Below are 18177 nucleotides of genomic sequence, written 5' to 3'. Positions count from 1 at the left end.
AGCTGCTGTGGGGAAGGGAAGGAGGTAGGATGGGGGGATGGAGAGGGGGATGAGGGGGAGAGGAAGGAAGGGGCTGAGTGTGGGAAGGCCTCCTGGAGGAGGTGAGCTCTCAGTAGGGCCTTGAAGGGAGGAAGAGAGCTAGCTTGGCGGATGGGCAGAGGGACTGGGGGCATTCCAGGCCCGGGGGAGGACGTGGGCCGGGGGTCGATGGCGGGACAGGAGAGAGCGAGGCTGTACGGTGAGATTAGCAGCGGAGGAGCGGAGGGTGCGGGCTGCGATGGAGAAGGAGAGAAGGGAGGTGAGGTAGGAGGGGGCCAGGGGATGGATGGATGGACAGCCTGGAAGCCCAGGGTGAGGAGTTTCTGCCTGATGCGCAGATTGATTGGGAGCCACTGGAGATTTTTGAGGAGGGGAGAAATATGCCCAGAGCATTTCTGGACAAAGACAATCCGGGCAGCGGCGTGAAGTATCTCATCCGATTGCCAGCGGGCCGGTGGGGAAGCGGCTTGGCCTAAGCGACAGAGCACGGGCCTGGGGGTCGGAAGGGGTCTAATCCTGGCTCTGCCGCTTGCCTGCTGTGTGATCTTGGGAAGCAGCGGGACTCAGTGGAGAGAGCCCGGGCTTCGGAGTCAGAGGTCACGGGTTCTAATCCCGGCTCGGCCAACTGTCGGCTGGGTGACTTTGGGCAAGTCGCTTCACTTCTCTGGGCCTCGGTTCCCTCATCTGGAAAATGGGGATTAAGACTGTGAGCCCCCCCGCCGCGGGACAACCTGATCACCTTGTTACCTCCCCAGAGCTTAGAACAGTGCTTTGCACATAGTAAGCGCTTAATAAATGCCATCATTATCATTATCTTGGGCGAGTCACTTGGCCTCAGTTACCTCTTCTGTAAAGTGGGGATTGAGGCTGGGAGCCCTATGTGGGACAGGGACTGTGTCCAACCCGATTATCGTGTAATAATAATAATGATAGCATTCATTAAGCACTTACTACGTGCAAAGCACTCTTCTAAGCGCTGGGGAGGTTACAAGGTGGTGAGGTTGTCCCACAGGGGACTCACGGTCTTAATCCCCATTTTACAGGTGAGAGAACTGAGGCCCAGAGACTTGCCCAGAGTCACCCAGCTGACAAGTGGTGGGGCCGGGATTTGAACCCATGACCTCTGACTCCAAAGCCCGTGCTCTTTCCACTGAGCCGCTCTGCTTCTCTTGTACCTACCCGAGCGCTCAGTACAGTGCTCCGCACACGGCAAGCACTCAATAAATACGACTGAATAAATTCCTTCGGTCCCACCGCCCCCGTCATCCGCCCCAGAGCCCAAGGACGACTCAAGGAGCTTCAACAACTCGGTTTAATAAGATTCACAGCGGGCACGTCCACAAACGCCTCGGATGGCGGCCGCGGTGTCGCCGACCCTCGGAAAAGCAGAGGGCCGGCGACGGAGCAGGCTGGGGGCAAGATGGATCGTCCTTCTCCTCGGAGGCGGGGGAAAGGAAGCAAGACGAGCTGAAGGCATCTATCTTCCCAATGATTATCTAAAGTCCGAGGATCTCCCTCCTTCACCTCTCCCGTGTGGAAAACTCCCGTCCAACGAAGCAACAGGAAGCCTCTCCGACTTCCGTATCCCAAGTCCTATGTCGTCGCTAAACAATCCCGCCCACGCGGCCTGGTTCCCGGGGGACAACTAGCCCCGGCTTGACTCGGCCGAGGACGCCGTCGAGACGAGACGGGGCGGCCCGACGGATCCGCTTCCCGCCGAGAGACCGTTTTCCGTCTTCCAGCCTGGGCCAGTTCCGACCGGAGGAGCCCCTCTCCCGCTCCCTCCGGCCGATCCCGGGCTGGAATCACCAGGGCGGCCCGCCGGCTCCGGCCTCCACCTCCTCCTCGCGATGGGGTTTGCTGCGTTTTCCCGAACCCTTGGCCTTGAACTCCGCGTGCTCCTGGACGCGGTGTCGTTTCATGTGGGCGTTTCGGCTCTTTATCTTATCGAACACCCTGGGGACAGATCGGTCGAGCGTATTTATTGAGCGCTTACGGGGTGCAGAGCGCTGGACTCTCAATAAATACGCTGGAATCAATAAATACGATTGATCGATTGATTGATTGACTGAGTGCTTGGGAAGTCCAAGTTGGCAACGTCTAGAGACGGTCCCTACCCAACCGTGGGCTCACAGTCTAGAAGGGGGGGACAGAGAACAAAACCAAACATATTAACAAAATAAAATAAATAGATATGTACAAGTAAAAGAAATAAATAAAGAGTAATAAATACGTACAAACATATATACAGGTGCTGTGACAAGTAAAATGGAGTAATAAATATGTACAAACATATATACATATATACATATACATATATACATATTTATTACTCTATTTATTTATTTATTTATTTTACTTGTACATTTCTATCCTATTTATTTTATTTTGTTGGTATGTTTCGTTCTGTTCTCTGTCTCCCCCTTTTAGACTGTGAGCCCACTGTTGGGTAGGGACTGTCTCTATGTGTTGCCAATTTGTACTTCCCAAGCGCTTAGTACAGTGCTCTGCACATAGTAAGCGCTCAATAAATACGATTGATTGATTGATTGATTGATATACAGGTGCTGTGGGGAAGGGAAGGAGGCAAATCGTCATCCCCATTTTCCAGATGAGGTCACTGAGGCCCAGGGAAGTGACTTGCCCAGGGTCACCCAGCTGACAGTTGGCGGAGTTGGGATTTGAACCCATGACCTCTGACTCCAAAGCCCGGGCTCTTTCCACTGAGGAGAAGCAGCGTGGCTCAGTGGAGGGAGCCCGGGCTTTGGAGTCAAAGGTCAGGGGTTCAAATCCTGGCTCCGCCGGCTGTCAGCGGTGTGACTTTGGGCAAGTCACTTTACTTCTCTGTGCCTCAGTTACCTCATCTGTAAAATGGGGATTAAGACTGTGAGCCCCCCGGGGGACAACCTGGTCACCTTGTAACCTCCCCAGCGCTTAGAACAGTGCTTTGCACATAGAAAGCGCTTAACAAATACCATCATCATCAAGACGGGGGATGGGGGACACGGAGGAAGAAGCACCCGGTCGGCTGTGAGGACGTCTCGTTTGTCTGTGTCTTTGTTTTTTGATGGTATCTGTTACTCGCTTACTATGTATCAAACGCTCTTCTCGGTGCTGGGAGTTTTCTTTTTTATAAACGGTGTTTTTGGTAAGCATGTATCAAAAATTGTCTCAGTGCTGGGGCAGATACAGTTAATTAGTTTGGACACGGTCCCCGTCCCACGTGGGGCTCACAGTCGAAGTCGGAGGGACAACAGGAGAACTGAGGCACAGCAAAGTGATTTGCTCAAGGTCCCACAGTCAATCGTATTTATTGAGCGCTGACTGTGTGCACTGTACTAAACGCTTGGGAGAATACAAGCTTGACACTGCGAGCCCCATGAGGGACAGGGACTGTGTCCAACCGATGGGCTTGTATCCACTCCAGAGTTTAATAATAATAATAATAATAATAATAATGATGGCATTTATTAAGCGCTTACTATGTGCAGAGCACTGTTCTAAGCGCTGATACACTGCCTGGCACACAGTAAGCACTTAATAATAATTGTGGTATTACTATGTGCCAGGCACTGTGCTAAGCGCTTGCAGGGGAATACAAGCAAATCGGATTGGACACAATCCCTGTCCCACATTGGGCTCACAGCCTCAACCCCCACTTTACAGATGAGGTAAGGAGGTCCAGAGAAGTCAAGTGACTTGCCCAAGGTCACACAGCAGACAAGTGGCAGAGCCGGGATTAGAACCCATGACCTTTTTTTTAAAAAGCGCTTACGCTGTGCAAAGCACTGTTCTAAGTGGTTGGGGCATACATATTGATCAAGTTGTCCCACGCGGGGCTCACAGCCTTAATCCCTACTTTACAGATGAGGGAACTGAGGCCCAGAGAAGTGAAGTGACTTGCCCAAAGTCACCCAGCTGACAATTGGCAGAGCCGGGATTTGAACCCACGACCTCTGATTCCCAAGCCCGGGCTCTTTCTACTGCGCCACGCTTGTACATATTTATTACTCTATTTTATTTGTACGCGTTTACTATATTTATTTCTAGACTGCGAGCCCGTTGTTGGGTAGGGACCGTCTCTATATGCGGCCAGCTTGTACTTCCCAAGCGCTTAGTACAGTGCTCAGCACACAGTAAGCGCTCAATAAATACAATTGAATGAATTTATGTTATTAATGATGTGTACATAGCTATAACTCTATTTATTCTGATGGTACTGACACCTGTCTACTTGTTTTGTTTTGTTGTCCGTGTCGCCCTTCGGGACTGTAAGCCCGTTGTTGGGTAGGGACCGTCTCTATATGCGGCCAGCTTGTACTTCCCAAGCGCTTAGTACAGTGCTCAGCACACAGTAAGTGCTCAATAAATACAATTGAATGAATTTATGTTATTAATGATGTGTACACAGCTACAACTCTATTTATTCTGATGGTATTGACACCTGTCTACTTGTTTTGTTTTGCTGTCTGTGTCGCCCTTCGGGACTGTGAGCCCGTTGTTGGGTAGGGACCGTCACTATATGCGGCCAGCTTGTACTTCCCAAGCGCTCAGCACACAGTAAGCGCTCAATAAATACAACTGAATGAATTTATGTTATTAATGATGTGTATATAGCTATAACTCTGTTTATTCTGATGGTATTGACGCCTGTCTACTTGTTTTGTTTTGCTGTCCGTGTCCCTCTTCGGGACTGTGAGCCCGCTGTTGGGTAGGGACCGTCACTATATGCGGCCAGCTTGTACTTCCCAAGCGCTCAGCACACAGTAAGCACTCAATAAATACAATTGAATGAATTTATGTTATTAATGATGTGTACATAGCTATAACTCTATTTATTCTGATGGTTTTGACGCCTGTCTACTTGTTTTGTTTTGTTGTCCGTGTCGCCCTTCGGGACTGTGAGCCCGTTGTTGGGTAGGGACCGTCTCTATATGCGGCCAGCTTGTACTTCCCAAGCGCTCAGCACACAGTAAGCGCTCAATAAATACAATTGAATGAATTTATTTTATTAATGATGTGTACATAGCTATAACTCTATTTATTCTGATGGTATTGACGCCTGTCTGCTTGTTTCGTTTTGTTGTCCGTGTCGCCCTTCGGGACTGTGAGCCCGTTGTTGGGTAGGGACCGTCTCTATATGCGGCCAGCTTGTACTTCCCAAGCGCTCAGCACACAGTAAGTGCTCAATAAATACAATTGAATGAATTTATGTTATTAATGACGTGTATATAGCTATAACTCTATTTATTCTGATGGTCTTGACGCCTGTCTACTTGTTTTGTTTTGCTGTCCGTGTCGCCCTTCGGGACCGTGAGCCCGTTGTTGGGTAGGGACCGTCTCTAGATGTTGCCGATTTGGACTTCCCAAGCGCTGAGTCCAGTGTTCGGCCCAGAGTAAGCGCTCAATAAATCATCATCATCATCATCAATCGTATTTATTGAGCGCTTACTATGTGCAGAGCACTGGACTAAGCGCTTGGGAAGTACAAATTGGCAACACACAGAGACAGTCCCTACCCAACGGTGGGCTCACAGTCTAAAAGGGGGAGACAGAGAACAAAACCAAAACATACTAACAAAATAAAATAAATAGAATAGATATGTACAAATAAAATAGAGTAAAAAAAATATGTACAAACATATATACAGGTGCTGCGGGGAAGGGAAGGAGGTAAGATGGGGGGATGGAGAGGAAGGAAGGGGCTGAGTGTGGGAAGGCCTCCTGGAGGAGGTGAGCTCTCAGTAGGGCCTTGAAGGGAGGAAGAGAGCTAGCTTGGCGGATGGGCAGAGGGATTGGGGGCATTCCAATAAATACGACTGAATGAATGAACAAATCCCCTCCTTACTATGATTACCTGTCGCACTCTCGGCACGGGAAGGAGCCTTGGCGGTTGGTGGGCCCCGATGGCCTCTGCGGGCCCGCGGCCGCGGAGGGGCTCAGCCTGGAGCTTCTGTCTCTCTTGCTGCCCCTGGTCCCGGTGGGCTCGGGCACCATCCGGACGCCGCTTCCGTCCTGGACCTGCCCACGGGGATTCCCGCCGTCAGCCCGGCCTCTTCCGCCCTCCCTCCCGGGAAGAAGGTCCCGCCGGGAGAGGCGTCCGGCCCAACGCCTTAGTACTTACTAAGCCTTATTGTCACGATTTAGGGTGCCTGCGTATCTTTCTAGATTCCTAGCACAGGATTTTTTTCTCTGTTGCCCACACAGGAAACAGATTACATATCTATGTAAGCTATATGTTTGGTTTTGTTCTCTGTCTCCCCCTTTTAGACTGTGAGCCCGCTGTTGGGTAGGGACTGTCTCTATATGTTGCCAATTTGTACTTCCCAAGCGCTTAGTATAGTGCTCTGCACATAGTAAGCGCTCAATAAATACGATTGATCATCATCATCTTTTAGACTGTGAGCCCACTGTTGGGTAGGGACTGTCTCTAGATGTTGCCAATTTGGACTTCCCAAGTTCTTAGTACAGTGCTCTGCACGTAGTAAGCGCTCAATAAATACGATTGATGATGATGATGATGATGATCATCTTTTAGACTGTGAGCCCACTGTTGGGTAGGGACCGTCTCTCTATGTTGCCAATTTGTACTTCCCAAGCGCTTAGTACAGTGCTCTGCACATAGTAAGCGCTCAATAAATACGATTGATGATGATGATAGAAGGGACCTTTTATCCTCAAACTGTTGAACTTGGGAAACAAACCAAAAACCAAGCACTGACCTGAGAGGAGTCAGAAATGAAAGGGCCCTTTCCTAGGGAACCGGAGTCCTACTATATTGTATTTGGAATGAGCTCCTTCCCTATTTCTGCTTATGGTCTCCGAAAATGTGATCTCACTTTTCAAGAGATTTCCTCCAGTATTAAGCCTTGCTGAGCGCTTCGCTTAAGCGCTTAGTAAGTACGAAGGCTTAGTAAGTACGAACGTTCTTAGTACTAAGAGCCTTAGTCCAGTGCTCTGCACACAGTAAGCGCTCAATAAATACGATTGATTGATTGATTGATTGATTGAATGCCCCCGCATCGCCCGCGGGGTGCCCGTCTGCCACTGAGGGAAGGTCCCCCCATTTCCCTGGCACGATGAGGCAAGACGAGGCCTAGTCTTCCTCCACGCCCTTGTCGGAAAACCAGGAGCTGGAGAGATCCCGACGCGACACATTGGTGGGGGGTAGAGCGGGGAGCCCCGCATCCGGGCAGACATTTCCCTGTGATCCCGGGGGGCGGAAAAGGGGGTGGGCGGAGGGTGGAGGGAGGAAGGGAACCGGCCGTGAAAAGCCAACAGGTCGGAAGACACCATCTGGGAGCTCTCTCGGTCCGGACTGGAAACTCGGGCTTCCAGAAGCGGGAAAGAGTGAGAAAACTGGGGCGCGGGGGCATCGTCCCTGCCATCCCTTGGGGTGGGAGGTGTTTGTTTTTTTTTAATAGCATTTATTAAGCGCTTACCATGTGCAAAGCACCGTTCTAAGCGCTGGGGAGGTTACAAGGTGATCAGGTTGTCCCACGTGGGGCTCACAGTCTTAATCCCCCATTTTACAGATGAGGTCACTGAGGCCCAGAGAAGCGAAGTGACTCGCCCAAAGTCACCCGGCTGACAATTGGTGGAGCCGGGGTTCGAACCCATGCCCTCTGACTCCAAAGCCCGGGCTCTTTTTTTTTTTGGAGAAGCAGCGCAGCTCAGTGAAAAGAGCCCGGGCTTTGGAGTCAGAGGTCATGAGTTCAAATCCCGGCTCTGCCAATTGTCAGCTGTGTGACTTTGGGCGAGTCACTTCACTTCTCTGGGCCTCAGCCACCTCATCTGTCAAATGGGGATTAAGACTGTGAGCCCCCTGAGGGACAACCTGATCACCTTGTAACCTTCCCCAGCGCTTAGAACAGTGCTTTGCACATAGTAAGCGCTTAATAAATGCCATTATTATTATCATTATTATTATTTCCACTGAGTCACGCTGCCCACTTTCAGAAGATGCTGGGAGGTTGACAGAGGGAGGACAGGGCAGGCAGCAGCAGCAGTAGCAGCGGACTGTATTGGGCGTCTCCAGAGTGCACCGTGCCGGGCTGAGCGCCCAGGACCGGGACGCTGGAGACATTTAGGGCTCCGAGCGCGGTCGGGGACCTCTCGACCTGGCAGAGTCGCCCCGGAGCTACATCTCGGGAGACGGAGAGGGGGGTGATGGAGGTGGCTTGGGGGCAAGAGGAAGACTGGGTTAGGCGGCCCCGCGGAAATGGACCAAAAAGAGAAAGAGAAAAAAAAGGAATCAGGGTAGGGGGTCGGCCGGGCGGTTGGCCTGTGCGCCGGCCCGGTGGGGGGACGTGAGGCTGGGGTGCAGCTTGGGAGGAGGGGCGCGGGCCAGGCCCGGGGTCCCCCCAATTTTCCTCTGAGATGCGCCACTTAGAAATGGCCACGAGCACGGTGCTTGTTTGGTGTCACCGGGACCGCTCGATCCTGAGGCGTTTTCACGGCAGCCTCTTACACCTCTCCCGCTTCCACTCGGCTTTACCTCCACCACCTGTGTCGTTCAGTCAGTCAACCGTTTCGACTGTGTGCTGAGCACTGTACTAAGCGCTCGGGAGGGTACCACAATAAACAGACCACTGTAATGACCAGAACGGCATCCGCCAAAATAGCCCCCTCGTGCGCAAGAAGCACCCGCCTGACCTCCAGGGCCGGCTCTGAAAACGGAGGGGCCGACGTAGAAAAAAGAACCCTGGTTTCAAAAAAAAGGGAAGAAAACAAAACCCACCCAGTTGAAGATGTCACCTTCCATGCGCTATGCCATGCCACTTAGAAATGGCCACAAGCACGGTGCTTGTTTGGTGTCACCGGGACCGCTCGATCCTGAGGCGTTTTCACGGCAGCCTCTTACACCTCTCCTGCTTCCACTTGGCTTTACCTCCACCACCTGTGTCGTTCAGTCAGTCAACCGTTTCGACTGTGTGCTCAGCACTGTACTAAGCGCTCGGGAGGGTACCACAATAAACAGACCACTGCAATGACCAGAATGGCATCCGCCAAAATATTCCCCTCGTGCGCAAGCAGCACCCGCCTGACCTCCAGAGCCGGCTCTGAAAACAGAGGGGCCGACGTAGAAAAAAAGGATCCTGGTTTCCAAAAAAAGGGAAGAAAACAAAACCCACCCAGTTGTAGATGTCACCTTCCACGCGCTAAGCTGTCCCACCAAAAGAATAGGCATGGAAGCGATTGATTGATTAAAAAAACAAAGAAATCCGGTTGAAGAACGCTTCTGCTACACTCCCAGGGAGAAAGAGACTGGAAACTCGAGCCGACGGAAAGCCCGGGCAGAGTCGAGATTTCACTTTCTCCAGGAAAAGCTCACGATCCCGCTGTTTTTGGAAGGTGGAGAGGCCTGCTCGGGAAAACCGGCCGGACGCCGGGGTCCCCCTCGGGGATCCGGTCCCCTGAGCCGTGGATTGACGCGTTTCTGTCGTGGGGCGGGAGGCGAGGCGGGGGTGGAGCGGCTTACCTTTCTGGCCGTCCTTTCTACCTCATCCTTTCCCTTCCTGGCCCTCATTTCGGTCACCGCTGCTCGGCCGCAGTCGAATTTGATCATCTTCTTCCAGATGTAATAGTACTCGACACACTGGGCGACGTTCTTCGTCCGGATCTAGGAAGAAAGAACGGGAAGTGGGCCGCGGACGAGCCGGTGTTCGCGTCCCTCGGAGCCGCCTGACCTGCCGGCGGGCCGGAGCCCTTCGGAACCTGAAATATTTAATCCCTTAATACCTAAAGAAGCAGCACGTTGTAGTGGACAGAGCGCGGATCTAAGGAGTTGGAAGGTCACGGGTTCTAATCCCTGCTCCGCCACTTGTCTGCTGTGTGACCCTGGGCAAGCCACTTCACTTTTCTATGCCTCAGTTCCCTCATCTGTAAAACGGGGATGGAGACTGTGAGCTCCACGGGGGACAGGGGCTACGTCTAACCTGATTTCATCATCATCAATCGTATTTATTGAGCGCTTACTATGTGCAGAGCACTGTACTAAGCGCTTGGGAAGTACAAATTGACAACATATAGAGACAGTCCCTACCCAACAGTGGGCTCACAGTCTAAAAGATTTGCTTTGGATCCAACCCAGTGCCTGGCACATAGTAATCAATCAATCAATCAATCAATCAATCATATTTATTGAGCGCTTACTTTGTGCAGAGCACTGTACTAAGCGCTTGGGAAGTACAAGTTGGCAACATACAGAGCGCTTAACAAATACCATCATTATTATTTTTGAGCAAGCGTCTTCTGTTGTGAGGAGTGCTTTGGGCGGGGCTGTGCTCCATAAATCATCATCATCATCATCATCAATCGTATTTATTGAGTGCTTACTGTGTGCAGAGCACTGTACTAAGCGCTTGGGAAGTACAAGTTGGCAACGTATAGAGACAGTCCCTACCCAACAGTGGGCTGATTGATTGATTGACGGGGGTGGTGGGAGGGCGGGGGTTAGGGTTGCTGAGTCGTTCCATCGGATTCCTGGAGCACTTACTGTGTGCACAACACTGTACTAAGCACTTGGGAGAGCACAATACAACAATAAAGACACATTCACATTCTCTGCCCACAACAATCAATCAATCAATCGTATTTATTAAGCGCTTACTGTGTGCAGAGCACTGTACTAAGCGCTTGGGAAGTCCAAGTTGGCAACATCTAGAGACAGTCCCTACCCAACAGTAGGCTCACAGTCTAGAAGTACAGTCACAATGAGCTTACATTCATTCACTCACTCATTCATTCAATCGTATTTATTGAGAGCTTACTGTGTGCAAAACACTGTGCTAAGCGCTTGGGAAGTCCAAGTTGGCAACATATAGAGACAGTCCCTACCCAACAGTGGGCTCACAGTCTAGAAGTACAGTCACAATGAGCTTACATTCATTCATTCATTCATTCATTCAATCGTATTTATTGAGCCCTTACTGTGTGCAGAGCACTGTACTAAGCACTTGGGAAGTCCAAGTTGGCAACATATAGAGGCGGTCCCTACCCAACAGTAGGCTCACAGTCTAGAAGCACAGTCACAATGAGCTTACGGTCTAGAGGGATATTTATTGAGTGCTTACTGGGTGCAGAGTACTGTACTGAGCGCTTGGGAAAGAACAATACAGCAGAGTGGGTAGACGCGTTCCCTGCCCACAACGAGTTTACAGTCTCGAGGGGAAGACAGACGCTAATGTCAAGGAGTAAGTTATGGCTCCGGACGTAAGTGCTGTTTAGCTAAGCACTTACTGTGTGCAGAGACTGTACTGAGCACGTGCGAGAGTAACGATAAGGTAATAATTGTGGTATCTGTTAAGTGTTTACTAAGTGCCAGGCACTTTACTAAGCGCTGGGGTGGACACAAGGAAATCGGGTTGGATGCCACCTCCGTCCCAAATAGGGCTCACAGACTTTATCCCCATTTTATCCCTCACTGTACCTTCTTTCTCGCCTGTCCCACCATCGACCCCCGGCCCACGTCCTCCCCCAGCCTGGAATAATAATAATAATAATAATAATAATGGCATTTATTAAGCACTTACTATGTGCAAAGCACCGTTTTAAGCGCTGGGGAGGTAACAAGGTGATCAGGTTGTCCCACGGGGGGCTCACAGTCATGGTCCCCATTTTACAAATGAGATAACTGAGGCCCAGAGAAGTTAAGTGACTTGCCCAAAGTCACACAGCTGACAATTGGCGGAGCCGGGATTTGAACCCACGACCTCTGACTCCAAAGCCCGGGTTCCTTCCCTCCCCTCCGCCCTCCCTCCGCACATCTGCCAAACTAGCTCTCTTCCCCCTTTCAAAGCCCTACTGAGAACTCACCTCCTCCAGGAGGCCTTCCCAGACTGAGCCCCTTTTTTTCTCTCCTCCTCCCCATCCTCCCCGCCCTACCTCCTTCCCCTCCCCACAGCACCTGTCTATACATTTGTACGGATTTATTACTCTATTTATTTTACTGGTACATATTTACTATTCGATTTATTTTGTTAATGATGTGCATCTAGCTTTACTTCTATTTATTCTGATGACTTGACACCTGTCCACATGTTTTGTTTTGTTCTCTGTCTCCCCCTTCTAGCCTGTGAGCCCGCTGTTGGGTAGGGCCTGTCTCTATATGTTGCCAACTTGTACTTCCCAAGCGCTTAGTCCAGTGCTCTGCACACAGTAAGCGCTCAATAAATAATTTTCCAGATGAGGGAACTGAGGCACAGAGAAGTGACTTGCCCAAGGTCACCCAGCAGACAATTGGCAGAGCTGGCATTAGAGCCCTGATCCTCCGATTCCCAGGCCCCTGCTCTACCCACTAGGCCATACTGCTGCTCCTTCTTATTATCATTAATTATTATTATTAATGGTATTAAATAATACCATTAAATTACCATTCCATACTGCTTCTTCTTCTTCTTATCATTAATTATTATTAATGGCATTAAATAATACCATTAAATTACCATTCCATACTGCTGCTGCTTCTTCTTATCATTAATTATTATCATTACTATTAAATAATACCATTAAATTACCATTCCATACTGCTTCTTCTTCTTATCATTAATTATTATTATCATTATCAATGGTATTAAATAATACCATTAAATTACCATTCCATACTGCTGCTTCTTATTATTATCATTAATGAATATTATTACTATTAAATAATACCACTAAATTACCATTCCATGCTGCTGCTGCTTCTTCTTATCATTAATTATTATTATTACTATTAAATAATACCACTAAATCACCATTCCACACTGCTGCTTCTTCTTCTTCTTATCATTAATTACTATTATTACTATTAAATAATGCCATTAAATTACCATTCCATACTGCTTCTTCTTATTATCAATTATTACTATTACTATTAAATAATGCCATTAAATTACCATTCCATACTGTTTCTTCTTCTTCTCATCATTGATTATCATTATTATTACTATTAAATGATGCCATTAAATTACCATTAAATACCATTAATGCCATTATATAATAATGGTATTTGCTAAGCACTTACTAGGTGCCAGGCACCGTACTAAGCGCTGGGGTGGATCCAAGCAAATCGGGTCGGATGCCGTCCCTGTCCCCCCAGGGGCTCACAGTCTTAATCCTCCTTTTACAGATGAGGTAACTGCGGCTCAGAGAAGTTAAGTGACTTGCCCAAGGTCACGCAGTAAGCGCTCCATAAATACAACTGAATGAATAAATTTTCCAGATGAGGGAACTGAGGCACAGAGAAGTGACTTGCCCAAGGTCACCCAGCAGACAAATGGCAGAGCTGGCATTAGAGCCCTGATCCTCCGGTTCCCAGGCCCCTGCTCTACCCACTAGGCCATACTGCTGCTGCTTCTTATTATCATTAATTATTATTATTAATGGTATTAAATAATACCATTAAATTACCATTCCATACTGCTGCTTCTTCTTCTTATCATTAATTATCATTACTATTAAATAATACCATTAAATTACCATTCCATACTGCTGCTTCTTCTTATCATTACTTATTATTATTATTATCAATGGTATTAAATAATACCACTAAATTACCATTCCATACTGCTTCTTATTATTATTATCATTAATAAATATTATTACTATTAAATAATACCACTAAATTACCATTCCATACTGCTTCTTATTATCATTAATAAATATTATTACTATTAAATAATACCACTAAATTACCATTCCATACTGCTGCTGCTTCTTCTTCTTATCATTATTATTATTACTATTAAATAATACCACTAAGTCACCATTCCACACTGCTGCTGCTTCTTCTTCTTATCATTAATTACTATCATTACTATTAAATAATACCATTAAATTACCATTCCATACTGCTTCTTCTTATCATTAATTATTATTATTACTATTAAATAATGCCACTAAATTACCATTCCATACTGCTTCTTCTTATTATTATCATTGATTATTATTATTATTACTATTAAATAATGCCATTAAATTACCATTAAATACCATTAATGCCATTAAATAATAATGGTATTTGTTAAGCACTTGCTAGGTGCCAGGCACCGTACTCAAGCAAATCGGGTCGGATGCCGTCGCCGTCCCCGTCCCCCCCGGGGCTCACAGTCTCAATCCTTATTTTACAGATGAGGGAACTGGGGGGGCACACAGAAGCGAAGTGACTGGCAGGTGGTAGTGGGGGGTCACTACTAAGTCACCGCTCCAGTTCTCCAGCCCCCCGTTTCCCATGAGCCGGCGGCGACGGGGCCTTACCGCCTTCTGCACGAGGTGGAAATCCTTTTTGTGGACACAGAAGGCCTTTCTAAACAGCTGCTTCTCCGCGGGCGTCCAGGCGTCGGAACCTGCGGGAAAGGAGGAAGGCGACCCGGGGTGGGGCGGTGGTCCTTCAGGGCCGTGGGAGGGGGCCGCGGGACGCCGGGAAGGCCGAGGCGTCCATCCCACTGCCGGTGGAGGCCGGGGATGGGGAGCTGTTAATCGCTTCCCGCGTGCCAAGCACTGTGGTAGACCCAAGTCGGTCAGGTTGGACACAGTCCCTGACCCACATGGGCCTCAGACTCTTCATCCCCATTTTACAGATGAGGGAACCGGGGCCCAGAGGAGGGAAGTGACTTGTCCCGGGTCACACGGCAGACCCGTGGCGGGGCCGGGATTAGAACCCAGGCCCGGGCTCCATCCACTAAGCCACGCTGCTTCTCTGGTATTTTTTCGACCCCCGGCCCACGTCCTCCCCCTGGCCTGGAATGCCCTTCCTCCGCACATCTGCCAAGTTAGCTCTCTTCCTCCTTCAAAGCCCTACTGAGAGCTCACCTCCTCCAAGAGGCCTTCCCAGACTGAGCCCCCTTTTTCCTCTCCTCCTCCCCATCCCTCTTCCCTACCTCCTTCCCCTCCCCACCGCACCTGTATATATGTTTGTACAGATTTATTACTCTATTTATTTTACCTGTACGTATTTACTATTCAATTTATTTCATTAATGACGTGCATCTAGCTTTACTTCTATTTATTCTGATGACTTGACACCTGTCCACATGCTTTGTTTTGTTGTCTGTCTCAATCAATCAATCAATCGTATTTATTGAGCGCTTACTGTATGCAGAGCACTGGACTAAGCGCTGTCTCCCCCTTCTAGACTGTGAGCCCGTTGTTGGGTAGGGACCGTCTCTATATGTTGTCGACTTGGATTTCCCAAGCACTTAGTACAGCGCTCTGCACACAGTAAGCGCTCAATAAATACGATTGGATGAATGAATGAATGGATGGTAGGGGAGGGTGGCGACAATTCCACCTCATTCATTCACTCATTCATTCTGGTAGCCACTGGAGATTTTTGAGGAGGGGAGTAACATGCCCAGAGCGTTTCTGCACAAGGACGATCCGGGCAGCGGCGTGAAGTATAGATTGAAGTGGAGAGAGACACAAGGATGGGAGATCGGAGAGAAGGCTGATGCAGTTATCCAGTCGGGATAGGATGAGAGCTTGAATGAGCAGGGGAACGGTTTGGATGGAGAGGAAAGGGCGGATCTTGACAGTGTTGCAGAGCTGAGACCGGCAGGTTTTGGTGACGGCTTGGATGTGAGGGGTGAATGAGAGAGCGGAGTCGAGGATGACACCAAGGTTGCGGGCTTATGAGACGGGAAGGATGGTAGTGCCGTCAACAGAGATGGGAAAGTCAGGGAGAGGGCAGGGTTTGGGAGGGAAGACAAGGAGTTCTGTCTTGGACATGCTGAGCTTTAGGTGGCGGGCGGACATCCACACGGAGATGTCCTGAAGGCAGGAGGAGATGCGAGCCTGGAGGGAGGGGGAGAGAGCAGGGGCAGAGATGGAGATCTGGGTGTCATCAGCGTACAGATGATAGTTGAAGCCGTGGGAGCGAATGAGGTCACCAAGGGAGTGCGTGGAGATCGAGAACAGAAGGGGACCAAGAACTGGCCATGGAGGAACCTCTACAGTGAGGGGATGGGAGAGGGAGCCCGCGAAGGAGACTGAGATTGAACGGCCGGAGAGATAAGAGGAGAACCAGGAGAGGACGGAGTCTGTGAAGCCAAGGTCGGATAGCGTGTTGAGGAGAAGGGGGTGGGCCACAGTGTCGAAGGCAGCTGAGAGGTCGAGGAGGATTAGGACGGAGTATGAGCCGTTGGATTTGGCAAGCAGGAGGCCATTGGTGACCTTTGAGAGGGCAGTTTCCGTGGAATGTAAGGGACGGAAGCCAGACTGGAGGGGGTCGAGGAGAGAGTTGGTGTTACGGAATTCGAGGCAGCGCCTGTAGACAACTCGTTTAAGGAGTTTGGAAAGGAATGGTAGGAGGGAGATGGGGCGATAACTATATATATACAGGTGCTGCGGGGAGGTGAAGGAGGTAAGGCAGGGGGGATGGGGAGGGGGACGAGGGGGAGAGGAAGGAGGGGGCTCAGTCTGGGAAGGCCTCCTGGAGGAGGTGAGCTCTCATTCAATCATTCATTCAATTCAATCATATTTATTGAGCGCTGTAGGGCAGAGAAGCAGCATGGCTCAGTGGGAAGAGCCCGGGCTTTGGAGTCAGAGGTCATGGGTTCAATTCCCGGCTCCGCCAATTGTCAGCTGTGTGACTTTGGGCAGGTCACTTCACTTCTCTGGGCCTCAGTTCCCTCATCTGAAAACTGGGGATGTGAGCCCTCTGGGGGACAAACTGATCACCTTGTAACCTCCCCAGTGCTTAGAGCAGTGCTTTGCACATAGTAAGCACTTAATAAATGCCATTATTTTATATGTATATATATATATATACAGGTGCTGCGGGGAGGTAAAGGAGGTAAGGCGGGGGGGGATGGGAAGGGGGAGGAGGGGGCTCAGTCTGGGAAGGCCTCCTGGAGGAGATGAGCTCTTATTCATTCATTCATTCAATCATATTTATTGAGCGCTGTAGAGCAGAGAAGCAGCATGGCTCAGTGGGAAGAGCCCAGGCTTTGGAGTCAGAGGTCCCGGGTTCGATTCCCGGCTCCGCCAATTGTGAGCTGTGTGACTTTGGGCAGGTCACTTCACTTCTCTGGGCCTCAGTTCCCTCATCTGGAAAATGGGGATGAAGCCTGGCAGCCCTCTGGGGGCCAACCTGATCACCCGGTAACCTCCCCGGCGCTTAGAACGGTGCTTTTGCACCTAGTAAGCGCTTAACAAATGCCATCATTATCATTCTTATTGTTAAGGTCCCAGGAAGCAGAGCCCAACCCCCTCGGAGTCGGTTCACCTGTGTAGTGGTAGTCGGCCAGGGGGTGCGGTGGTGTTTTCTGTGGCCCCGAAATCAGCAGGGTCTCCAGGGCCTCCTACAACCAAAACGGAATCACAGACTCACTGGCTCTGCCTTGCAGCAAGGGGGGAGAAGCAGCCGGGCCTAGTGGACAGCTGTGCGACCTTGGGCAAGTCACTTCAGTTCTCTGGGCTTCATTCCCCCTTTTAGACTGTGAGCCCACTGTTGGGTAGGGACTGTCTCTATACGTTGCCAATTTGTACTTCCCAAGCACTTAGTACAGTGCTCTGCACATAGTAAGCGCTCAATAAATACGATTGATGATGATGATGATGATGATGATTTATTGAGCATGGGCCAAGCACAGGGCTCCCTAACTCCTCCAGGTACTGGAAGGGGAAGGCTGAGAAGTAGTGGCTAGGGCTTGGGCGTCAGAAGGTCATGGGTTCTAATCCTGGCTCCGCCACCTGTCTGCTGTGCGACCTTGGGCAAGTCACTTCACTTCTCTGGGCTTCATTCCCCTTTTTAGACTGTGAGCCCACTGTTGGGTAGGGACTGTCCCTATATGTTGCCAATTTGTACTTCCCAAGCGCTTAGTACAGTGCTCTGCACATAGTAAGCGCTCAATAAATACGATTGATGATGATTGATGATGACAGGGCCCGGGCCTGAGTCACGGGGACCTGGGTTCTAATCCCGCCCCTCCACCTGTCTGCTGGGTGACCTTCAGGCCAGTCACTTCACCTCTCTGGGCCTCGGTCACCTCCTCCGTCAAACGGGGATTGAGACTGTGAGTTCTATGGAGGACGGGGACTGTGTCCAACCTGATTAGTCTGTGGCACGTAGTGAGCGCCTAAACAAATACCATCGTTATTATTATTACTATCATTATCTACCCCTTAAACAAATACCACCATTATTATTATTAC

General features: G+C 49.7%; 1 protein-coding gene across 1 annotated transcript in view; it reads right to left on the bottom strand.

Annotated features, from left to right (window-relative positions):
* Window positions 1-1351: 1351 nt before the first annotated feature.
* The window catches only part of ZNF541 (zinc finger protein 541), a 64665-nt gene continuing 47839 nt past the window's right edge, over window positions 1352-18177 (bottom strand). The window contains exons 11-15 of the mRNA XM_038767660.1: window positions 17249-17324; window positions 14281-14369; window positions 9521-9661; window positions 5897-6060; window positions 1352-1995 (exon numbers count right to left, since the gene is read on the bottom strand). Coding sequence (XP_038623588.1) covers window positions 1845-1995; window positions 5897-6060; window positions 9521-9661; window positions 14281-14369; window positions 17249-17324 — 621 coding nt within the window. The 3' untranslated portion in view covers window positions 1352-1844. The remainder of the gene's footprint in view (window positions 1996-5896; window positions 6061-9520; window positions 9662-14280; window positions 14370-17248; window positions 17325-18177) is intronic.

Source organism: Tachyglossus aculeatus, chromosome 26 (genome assembly GCF_015852505.1).
Source record: "Tachyglossus aculeatus isolate mTacAcu1 chromosome 26, mTacAcu1.pri, whole genome shotgun sequence".
Classification (NCBI taxonomy): Eukaryota; Metazoa; Chordata; class Mammalia; order Monotremata; family Tachyglossidae; genus Tachyglossus; species Tachyglossus aculeatus.
The sequence above is the reverse complement of the archived record's forward strand: the minus strand, read 5'-3'. Positions and strand labels throughout refer to the sequence as shown.